The sequence below is a fragment of the Panthera onca genome, chromosome D4 (genome assembly GCF_046562875.1).
Source record: "Panthera onca isolate mPanOnc1 chromosome D4, mPanOnc1 haplotype 2, whole genome shotgun sequence".
Classification (NCBI taxonomy): Eukaryota; Metazoa; Chordata; class Mammalia; order Carnivora; family Felidae; genus Panthera; species Panthera onca.
Genome location: NC_138351.1, coordinates 23,440,512 through 23,452,010, shown reverse-complemented (window position 1 = coordinate 23,452,010; position 11,499 = coordinate 23,440,512). Strand labels below are relative to the sequence as shown.

The 11,499-nt window shown below is 44.0% G+C and overlaps 1 protein-coding gene across 8 annotated transcripts in view; it reads left to right on the top strand.

The window, feature by feature from the left end:
• Positions 1-8,171, top strand: part of TLE1 (TLE family member 1, transcriptional corepressor) — a 91,020-nt gene extending 82,849 nt beyond the window's left edge. For all 8 annotated transcript variants that reach the window (XM_060609996.3, XM_060609994.3, XM_060609992.3 and 5 more), the window contains 5 exons: positions 1,029-1,276; positions 4,710-4,857; positions 6,290-6,440; positions 7,360-7,436; positions 7,589-8,171. In XM_060609996.3, the coding sequence (XP_060465979.1) occupies positions 1,029-1,276; positions 4,710-4,857; positions 6,290-6,440; positions 7,360-7,436; positions 7,589-7,696 (732 nt within the window). In that variant the 3' untranslated portion in view covers positions 7,697-8,171. The remainder of the gene's footprint in view (positions 1-1,028; positions 1,277-4,709; positions 4,858-6,289; positions 6,441-7,359; positions 7,437-7,588) is intronic.
• Positions 8,172-11,499: the final 3,328 nt, after the last annotated feature.

Below are 11,499 nucleotides of genomic sequence, written 5' to 3'. Positions count from 1 at the left end.
TTGATTTATTTTTTAATCAGATAACTTTATTTTTATTTTGATGTTTATTCACGAGAGAGCGAGCGCAAGCGGGGGAGGGGCAGAGAGAGGGAGACACAGGATCTGAAGCAGGCTCTGCGAATCGGATGTGAGGCTAGAACTCACAAACTATGAGATCATGACCTGAGCCGAAGTCCGATGCTCAACTGACTAAACCACCCAGGCTCCCCAAATCAAATAACTTTAAAAAATCTCCATTAATGAAATTGAAACACGCTGAAACATAGCCGGACATTCTAAAATAGTAGGAATGTTTTGTAATATTCATCGTCTCTTTTGAAATGTATGAATGATAGGTCAAAGCATAGTGAAAACTTCAGCTCGGTCTATTTGGGTTGAAGAATAGCAATTACTTCTTTCAGGGAGGGGAGGGTTATTTTAGGTCTCACCTTACTTTTTTAATGTGTGTTGCTTTCGATAGGAAGATGCCATCTTTTATCGATTTCTTTGGACTGAGAGGCTTGAATATGGTAGCAGCCATGTTATCGCTTGAGAAAGCAGCTCTGTGAAATTCTTAATAAGGATCCACATGACTAGTGCAAGCCTTAGGTAGAGATTTAACAGTAACGAAAATCAAAACCTAGGCAGTAGGTCTGCAGTTTCCAAATAGTAAATAATGGAGGGTGATGAGGTCGGACATTTATAAGCTAGCTTTGAAAAGTGGTTTCTTCATAGAGAGGTACATGTACACCTATCTTGCATCCACTGATCATTTCAGTTCTTTCTACTCACCAGGAAACTGGACGTCGGGAACAGTTCTATCCAAATGTTTGCACATGCCCGAGCAAGCCCAGGAGTTTGTTTTATTTACCGTTTCAAAGGGAACAGTTACAACTCGATCCCAATTTTTACGACAGAACTCTTGCTTTATTAAATAGTGTCCATGAAATACTATTTTTCAAGTCAAAAGCCAAGATAGCAGTTAGAGAACATGGTATTGTTAGTGCTGGCTAATGCATCATAGCAATTGAATTACATTTATTTTACAGAACAGAGATAACTACATCCGTTCCTGCAAATTGCTCCCTGATGGTTGCACCCTCATTGTGGGAGGGGAAGCCAGCACTCTGTCCATCTGGGACCTGGCGGCTCCGACCCCGCGCATCAAGGCGGAGCTGACGTCCTCGGCCCCTGCGTGCTACGCCCTGGCCATCAGCCCCGACTCCAAGGTCTGCTTCTCGTGCTGCAGTGACGGCAACATCGCGGTCTGGGACCTGCACAACCAGACGCTGGTGAGGTGAGCAGACATGGTTGTCTATGGTGGGGGTTCCCTCCTTAGGTACCTGGGCCTGAAGGCCTCCTGTCCCCTCTGTTTCTCTGGCTGCACCCAGACTCTCGGCCCATGTTCAGAGCCTCTTGTGTGCCAGGCTGGGAGTTCCAGGTATTGGGAGTATGAAGACAAAACTGTGGCAGTTGCCCTCTGGGGGGTTTACAGTCTGGCTGCTATGCTCAGTGTCCCCCGCAATTTATATTTACCTCCCTGATGTCCCCATTCTTCAGCCACTTACAGATGCCAGACCTGTCCAAAAAGTATTCCTGATTTTTGCCAAGGGGCAGCACGTGCACCATGGATTACCTGGCAGTATCAAGGGTCCTTAATACTCGATGTTTTTGGCTTTGGCTAGAACTTTGTGCAAACAGGAGCCGAGTGATAAAGGAGAACAGAAAACCAACAAAAGGACATGAGAAGAGGAGATTCCATGAACTTTACTCGCAAAATGATTTTATTTATTTTTTTCTAAATGTTTATTCAGTTTTGAGAGAGAGAGCGTGAGCAGGGGAGAGGCAGAGAGAGAGGGAGACAGAGAAGCTGGCTCTGCCCTGACAGCAGACAGCTCAACGTGGGGCTCAAAACCACGAACCGTGAGATCATGACCTGAGCCAAAGTCTGACGTTTAACTGACTGAGCCACCCAGGTGCTCCCACAAAAATTATATTAAAGTATACATGTTTCTCAGTAACTAAATCAGCCCTTTCCAGGGGTTACTCCACCCAGGAATGGGCCTGGCTTCCTGGAATCATTCCTCTGAACTGTTGACAGCTGCAGTCCTGCCATCTCTGTGTCTCTCCTCGGCTCTGGCCACCTCATTCCCTCTGCCGAAGTCGAAGTCCACACTTACAGCAAAGTCTTTGTGAAGGGAAGCGCTAGCTAAACATCCCAGGGAAAACCTGTCATCTTTTGCTTTTTTGTTTTCTATTTCATCTTCACTCGGAAATGGTCTTTGTTGATATTGTGATTTTAGGCGTGTAGATTATTTAGCAGGGCTCTTCTCATGCTTTGGGCCCAAGTGCCACAGTGAAGGGGACAGACTTTAGGAGTCATTATAGCAGCTTCGTCTCCCTTCAGACCTCTTCTGTAGAAATCCAGTGTCACTAAACCAGGCTCTGTCCCTGCGTACAGGTGGCACTCTGGTAGTAATTTTTCCCTTGTAGGGCACTGGGCAACTCAGAATGAGCAAAATTGACAAACGTAGCTAGAGCTGACAGCCACTTCAGATTTTTTTAGCCTAGCAAGTGTTTGTTGTTTTTCTTTTCTTCTTCTTCTTTTTTAAGTTTATTTAGTTTGAGAGAGAGAGAGAGCGTGCAGGGGAGGGGCAGAGAGAGATGGAGAGAGAGAATCCCAAACAGGCTCCACACTGCCAGCACAGAGCCTGATGCAGGGCTGAAACCCACGAACCATGAGATCATGACCTGAGCCAAATCCAAGAGCCAGAAGCTGAATGACTGAGCCACCTAGGTGCCCCTCTTCCTCTTCTTTTTTTGAAAAAAATCTTAATAAATAGCACTTTCAAAATTTTAATTCTAAGTGCTTTTTAAACACTAATCCTTTTAATCCTCATAATGTCTGCATTGTAATTATCCTAATTTTATAGATGAGGAACCCGAGGTACAGAGAAGGTAAAAGTCAGCTTGTCTGCTCACACATTCGGGCGTGGGGGAGATGTGATGGGGTGCAGGCGTGCTGCTCTCCTGTCTGTGCCCTGAACCCCTGCTCTGTGCCGGCTCCCGGGAGTAAGCACCTGCTGGATACAATGGGGTAGTGCTTTACAAATGTCTTGCTCAGTGTGGGCTGACCACATGCGGCTAGTGGCTACTCTGTGTGAGAGGGTAGCACAGAGTCTGCTGAGCATCTCGGTATCTACTGAGACCCACCACAGCCTGGACAGTCCTGGTATCTGCCTTCTAGGAGGCTGAGGTAGTGCTGCGATGTGCGGACAGGGGGGTGGAGGAGCCACCACCAAGCACCTGAAGTCAGAAGAGAACAGCATTTGTAGTCAAGGCGAGAAAGTATTTTATGACCTCTAGAGGATGCAGAGGGAGGTCACTGGGTTTCCAGAGCAGTTTGATGGAAAGAAGAGCAAATCAGCTTTCAAAAGCTGCATCTGGGACTGGCGTGACCCGCGGGGGAGTCTTGGAGGCAAGCTGGGGTGGTTGGGGGAACGTGTGTGTGCATGGGACGGGAGTGGGGGCAGAGAACTAAGATGGACATTCAGAATAGCTTTTGGAGGAACAATTTTTGAAATGATAGCTCTCACCTTGTCTCAGAATTCACAGCAAGTGGTGCTTTTGTCTTATCTTCCATGCTCTTTAAATTCCAAGCCCAGTTTAAAAGTTTGGAGATCTGTGGGAAAAAGAATAAGGGGGGGAAGGGCATCTAGAGGAAGGACAGACATAGAAACCTTCCTCTGAGTGTTGGAATTCCCAAGCCACTCGAATGCATCCCGCCTAGTTCACCATAGTGATTGGGCCTGTTCTGGTCACTTCCCTGCCGGTTCCCTGTTGGCATGCAAAACCAGGTCCGGGACCCACAGATCACCAACCCTGCGGTAGCTCACTTTTGCCTACCCCTCAGCAAACCCTGCTTTGGCCTGGCAAAGCATCTGTGCTCAGTGAGTCCCTGTTGGTTGATTGGTTTTGGTAGTGTTTTCCAAAGCACAAGGTTTCCCTTTCAGAGAACAAGCATGTGCTCAGCTTCCAGGCAGGGTCCTGCAGAGGTGCCCACGGGGCCGCCTCAGCAATTAGCTCTGACTCTGTTCAGCGCCCCTAAGTCAGGAGGCCAGCATGACCCTTTGTCTCTGGGAGTCCAGATTTCCTAATGCAGGGCTCTTTCTAATACAGAAAGCAAGGTTGAGTAAATACGTGAGCTCATGCTTTGTTGGCATGAAGGGCATTGCTGTGTTGATTCACTCATGGAAAAGGAGTGCTTCTGGACCCTGAGCTTATAATGTAGTGATGGAGGCCTACCTCTTTCCTTACAGAATACATGTGGGATTTTGTGTGTTTGTCCTTTTTCTTTTCTTTTCTTTTTTTTTTTTTCTTTTAACACTCAAACACTTTTTCCAGACCTGGGAGGAATTTTCCCTTCCAGACGGATTTGTAAGAAGAGCTGTAAGAGTGTATTTAGCTTCTCCCGTATGATGACCTAAAGTGGCATTCCATTTCTTTAACGCTTGGATTGCGAAAAAAGAAAATCCGAGAGTGCTGTTTCCTCCTCAGGGTGGGGGATGTTAGTTTGATCTTGCACATCAGAAGACACTGAGGAGATCACACACACACACACACACACACACACACACACACACACACACTGAGTCCAAAACTAACAACACAACAGTGTTTACCTTGAGCTCTGGCAGGAAATCATTATTCAATCTGGTTTGTTTTATCAGGCAATTCCAGGGCCACACAGATGGGGCCAGCTGTATTGACATTTCTAATGATGGCACCAAGCTCTGGACGGGCGGCCTGGACAACACGGTCAGGTCCTGGGACCTGCGCGAAGGGCGGCAGCTACAGCAGCATGACTTCACCTCACAGGTGACGGGCTTTTCCCCACCAGGAATCTCTGTGTGGGGCATCCTGCTCCCTCCCTTCACATCTCATGGTAATAACAACTGGGCCAACGGACCAGGCTTAAATTTGAGATACTGATTAAAAACAACAACAACCCACAGACAAGCAGAACCCCTGAAATGCTTAGAGTGGTTTCTAAAACCCTACTGGTTAAGACCTGCTAGTTGTTTACTTCTACAGGAGTTCATTGAAGGAATTTGTTCAGTGAAGAATAGACGGTTGGACCTGTTGTACATGTTCCCACCATCTAATGTGGGGGTGAGAGAAGATTATTTGATTCACATATAAATAGAGCTTGAAAAATATGCAGGGTTATTATAAGGAGTAGAGAACAATCACAACAGCTCTGGAGTTAATTCATTTCCCTTGCATCAGGGAGCTTAAAAAAGACAGCAGTATCTCACTGGAGGCCCATTTTATTATTCAACCCTTAGAAAATGGACTCAATGGCTGACTAGATTTATGGAAGTTTGAAGTGATATAAAATGGCAACTTTATGGATTGTGAAGACTATCTAGATGTGGAGTATCTGAATCTGAATCTAGACCTGCTTTGGGAAAGACATTGCCTTGTTAAGTGCCTTCTGTTGGTAGAATTGTTCTTTTGATTACGACTTGTTTACAAGCATGTGTTTTACTAAATTTCATGTCCCTGTTAATCTTTTGTTGAGTTTCTTATAGTCTTCCTCATTCCAGTCTTTTTCCAAATATATGGAGGGTACTATTTTTGGTCTGCCTTTTTTTTTTAAAGCTTCTTAAAATGCCCATCACCCAGCTTTATAGTTTCTAACCCATGACCAGTCTGGTCTCATGTATCATCCCTGCCCCCAAACACTGGATTATTTTAAATATTGGGTTTTTTTTTTTTAAGTTTATTTTTATTATTCATTTTGAGAGAGAGAGTGCAAGTGAGGCAGAGAGAGAAGGAGAGAGACAGAATCCGCACTGAGAGTGCAGAGCCCGATGCGGGGCTCAAACTCATGAACCATGAGATCATGACCTGAGCTGAAATCAAGAGTCAGACACTTAACTGACTGAGCCACTGAGGCACCCCTGCACTGGATTATTTTAAAGTAAATCTCAGACACTATCTGCAAGTGTTTCAGTTAGTATCTGCAAAAGACAGGGACCACTTTAAAATGCCATATACACAAATGCCATTATTATTAAGAATAATTTCTTAATCACATGTGATAAGTGTTCCAAGTTTTCCGATTGTTTCATAAAGGTTTTCCACACTCGGCTTGTCTGGGTTCGGTCTCTGGTGCTGTGGACTATGCTACAGTCTGGAGTTTGCTGATTACATCCCCCTCTTCTTGCTATTTTCCCCATTTCTTGTTTATCACTTCTCAGTTCATTGGGCAAAATCACTAGTGAGCCTGTTCTGCTTCCTACAGATATTCTCCCTTGGATACTGCCCAACTGGGGAGTGGCTGGCCGTGGGCATGGAGAGTAGCAATGTGGAAGTTCTTCACGTAAACAAACCCGACAAGTACCAGCTGCATCTCCATGAGAGCTGTGTGCTGTCCCTCAAATTTGCTTATTGTGGTGAGTTTAGCGGAAAGGAAACGGGAGGACACCGATGGCCTCAATGGAAAATACTTCTAAAAAAAAAATTACAGTAGAGATCATGTCTGGAAAAAATGTTCTCTGAGCAGCTGGATGCAATCATTCTATTGTCTTAATATGTCCCTCAGAGCATAGTGATGTCCGTTTCGGCCTGTTTTCGTAATGGGAGAAAGGTCAGCAGGTGATGCAGTTGCCTAATATGATGTTTTGACACAGATATTTTTTTTTTCTTTTTTTTTTTTAGCGGGGGAGTCTGAGGCAGAGGTGGAGGACAAGTAGTTACCACTCTGAAGGGGGGCAGGATTTATAGAAGCCTGGGGCAGCCACGTTGGAAGTCATTATGGACTGAGGAGGAGAGGGAAGTAGGGTCAGAGAAGAGAATATTTTTAGCTCCCCCCAGACCATTATACTCTGCAGTGAAGATGAAGAAGTTCACGTAGGGTCAAATATTTGTTCTCAGGATGGATGGAGAGATGTGTAGCCATTAGTCACTGAGCCCATTCTATGTGCCATGCGTCATGTCTGGCATTTTACTTAAGTTCATCATTTATTCCTTCCTAGTCCCATTTCATCAAGACGAGACTGACTGAAAACAGCAGCTTCACTGATTCACTATTTGAGGACCCGCTGTGTGCTGGGTGTGATGCTACCCGAAGTGTATCCTTCTAGTGGCTAATGGGGCTGACACGGTCCCTGCCACTGCTTTGACAAAACCCAAGACCACAGATGGTTCATAGTGGAGCCCAGATTCAAAACCTGCTCTCTCAAGTTCTAGCCTAACCCGTTGGACATGATAGTTCGTGATTAGAAATGCGTGGAGTTCAATTAAGTCCAGGTTGCTAATAGTATAGCAGGAATTTTAATATTGTTGAACTACATGTTCCTTTGCTAATTCTAGGTAAATGGTTTGTGAGTACTGGCAAAGACAACCTCCTCAATGCTTGGCGGACCCCCTACGGAGCTAGTATATTCCAGGTAAGTCAGCTCTCCTTACCAAGAATGACAATTTGATCACGGCATTCGCCGTGACTCCAGGAGCGAAGGTGCCTTCAGAAGCCTGGGGGGGGAGCAGGGCCCCTGAGTATCTCTATTTACATTAAACGTGAGCCTGTTGTTTTCTCTTCCAGTCCAAAGAGTCCTCGTCCGTGCTTAGCTGTGACATCTCTGTGGATGATAAGTACATAGTCACTGGCTCAGGGGACAAGAAGGCTACAGTCTACGAAGTCATCTACTGAAAACATTATGTGGTTTCACATTTATAGTTGAATTGGGCCAAAATGTTTTGAATTTGTAGAAATAGAAAAGTTGTAATTTTAAAAGGAAAAAAAAAACAACATGAAAACCTATTTCCAAACTTTGACACAAAACTACTTTGAGTCTATAAAGAGGAGGCGACGAGTCCATCAACTGAAGGTCACCTATCTACCTAGACCAAATGGAGCACCGAAGCAAAGTGGGCAGAGGGGCCAAGGGGTAGGCAGAGCCTGTTTTGTTTTTTTTTCTTTCTGTGTGATCTGCCGAGATTACCTTTCTGTTCCTTGCAGTTCCCCTCAATGTTCTGTGCTTGGTAGAGCAGTGGTGTCTCCAATGAACTTGTTTCTTGGTTTTGCATCTTGTGAAATGTTTTTTTGTATTTTTGTTGAAGGTTAAACATTTGTATAAATTGTAAATATATTTGGTTTATTACAGTAAAGGCTTTAGTACCAATAAGTGGTTTTCCTTTTCCTTCTTTGTTATTTTTAATCAAAGCTTTGGGATCATTGATGGGGGTTTTATAAGCAAAGTTCACACATTTGCAGAAGAAGTTTAAAATGAATGCACCTCTTAATTTATAAATATATTTGGACGTCGCCTTGCATCACACTAGAACCTAATCAACACGCCTGAGTTACCGGGAACTCAAGACTAGGAATCCTCAGTAATTGAAGGTTTACTAATGGCAGTTTTATCTGGGAAGCTAAAGTGACTTCATCAGGATTCATGTTTTTGCTAAGATACTCTTGTGATTGGAGGTCACAGATTAAAGCTCTCCTTTTTCTTGGCGAATCCTTGGGAGACAGAACATTGTCTTCTGAATGAAAGCCCAGCATCTTCAAATTTTTATTTTCTCCCTTGGCAAGCATCACATCTCATGACATGTGGGTGACTTGGGTTTAGTGTTAAGACTGACGATATTCACAAAGCTATGGAATTCGTTAACCTGTAAAAGAAAGGTTGGGATGCCAACTGGTTTTGTCTCATTAATACTCATTATAATACTCATTATAATTTGATCTATTATATGGAATGACTTAGCCAACCACACCTAGCACTGAGCCCCGTTCTTTTCCTTAAGGCTTTCCCTGAAGCTTCTAGGCATTTCGATCTCTCATTAGTGTGGTCTTCCTCTTTGTGGACAAGCTTTCATTGATTTGATTAGATGAAATCTGTACCCCCGGGCTTTTAATAAGTTGATTATGCATGTTTCTTCCCCAAAATGCTCCATGTCTCACTCTTCATATACCTATTATTTACTGTTAGGCTTTAGGAAATAATGGTGAAAATTTTTAAACCAAGTTTCCTGGCTGTTTAAAAATAGAACCTAAGGAATTTTTAATGTTCTTGTTTTCTTATGATCCAGCAAGTTGTTGGCAGTTCGTCTTAATATTTTTCGTTTGTTACCCAGACCTTCTTGTTTTTATACATTTAACAGTATTTTGTTTGCTTTTTACCAAAATATTTGTTTGTACAGTTTGTTAAATATTTTCTCTTCTCGTTGAGTGAATGGCAAAGCCCTAATTACTGAAGCTGATTTCTCTCTCATCCTTTCCTAATCTAATGAAGTAGGTTTCTATATTATAGACGCTGATGACTTATTACTGTAGTATTTATCTTTTCTGTTCTCTCTCTCCTTTCCTGCCTTACTTCCCTATATTCTGTAATAGAAGGGGAGAAGTCAAGTTGCTAGAACAGAGACCCAACTATACAGTGGCTCAGAAACCACAGGGGCTTGTGTCTCACTTAGAGGCCCAGGCCAGCAGTACAGCTCTATGCTCTCCTGCTTCTTCAGTCATCACCACTTCCAGCCACGAGTGGGGATAGTGAAAGTCCAGGGGGACAGATGTGCTTTCCAGCAGATGACTTAATAATTTGGCCATTATTTCCATTGGCTGGGACTTAGTCACGTGGGAGACTGGGCAATGAGGTCTCTTGCTTGCTGTGCAGCTCTGTGCCCATTAAGAAGAGCGGGGCACAGGGGCATCTGGGTGGCTCAGTCGGTTCAGCATCCAACCCTTGGTTTCAGGTCAGGTCATGATCTCATGGTTTTGTGAGCTTGAGCCCCACGCCGGGCTCTGCACTGACAGTGAGGAGCCTGCTTGAGATTCTCTCTCTGCCCCTCTCCTACTCATGCTCTCTCTGTCTCTCTCAGGATAAATAAATAAACTTTAAAAAAAAAGAGGGGGGCACATGTCAAAGGATTCTGGGTTAAAGAAATAGCCCCATTTTCTGTTGGTGTATTTTTTTCCTTCCATGTTTTCTTGTTTCCCAAGTTTCTGATATTGTTTCTCTAATGAGATTTTCTGAGGATTTAGACTTTGTCAACTCCTCGATTATCTTGGATCTGAAGAAACCACTTGCATTTGCTAGTTTGGTGCTGGAAGAGACATTCCAGAGCTAGTTCTGCTCCTCGAGTCAGGGTGTTTGGAATCTTGGGGAATTGTGGAGACAAGTACTTCCCTACTTGTAAAATGGGAACAATACTGTAGTCACGCCTGCCTCTCAGAATCCTGTCAGAAGCAGGTATGTGAAGCGGGACTGAGTAGCAACTGTTTCACAATTGGAGGATGTGAGTGGGAAAACAATTTTTTCCTAAACTGAGATTAGGAGTCACAGTCTTGCCTCCAAGGAGACTGGAATCCTGGGATTGTTGAAACCCTGGTGAACCAAATGTTAGTGTACCCCTTGCCTTGCATATGGATTACAAATTTGGGTTCAGTGAATTCGGATTCAACTAGACATTCATTGATCATCTGTATTTGCCAAGACCTGTGCTGGTGGTTTCACCTACAAAATGTTAGGAAATGATTGTTATTATCCCTAGATGTATTTAATCTTGGTTTTTTATCACTCACAGTCTTTGCATCCTGTAATGCAGATTTCTGCCATGTAGCTCTCCCATGGAATGAAGTTCACTGGGTAAAAATTGAAATCCTGGTAAGATTAGGTTTGGAATGCCTTTTTCATAAATTTATTTTGAGAAAGAGAACAAGCAGGGGAGGGACAGAGAGAGAAGGGGAGAGAATCCCAAGCAGGCTGTATGCTCTAGCGCAGAGCCTGATGTGGGGCTTGAACTCACAAACCCGTGAGATTATGACCTGAGCCAAAATTGAGTCAGACAGTTAACCAACTGTACCACCTGGGCACCCGAGCGGATTTTTTTAAATGTTTTATTTATTGGGGGGGGGGGGTCAACATGGTGGGGGGGGGGGACAGAGGATCTGAGTGGGCTCCACACTGTGGGGTTGAACTCAAAAACCACGAGATATGACCTGAGCAGAAGTTGGACGCTCAACTGGCTGAACCACTCGGGTTGCCCCGAGAGATAGGATTTTTGATGGCCCGGGTTTTTTTGTTTTGTTTTGTTTTTTTAAGATTTCATGACTGTAAGTAGCATCTGGTTCTAAAGCCGTAGAGCATTCATACAGGGATTTTCAAATTGTACTTTTGCTAATGGTACACAGAGGTGGTGACTTTCCCAAAAGTTTTCCAACAAATCAGAGAGAGAGATCAAATTTTTCAGCATGCTGTTTCATGCCATCAGGAGACTGCTGCCTCTGTCATCAGCTTGAAATCAAGTGATGACATTTCAAACCCTCCACTCTACTGTGGATCCATGGATTGTTTTCTTCTCTGATATCTTCATTCCTCTCTCAGCAACGAAATGGTCAGGTCACCACAGTTCTGGGCTGGCACTTAGTTAAATGTTTGTTAGTTGGGTTCCTGTTTCTAGAAAGAGTTGTTCTCAAACATCAGGCTGCATCAGAATCGCCAGGAGGAT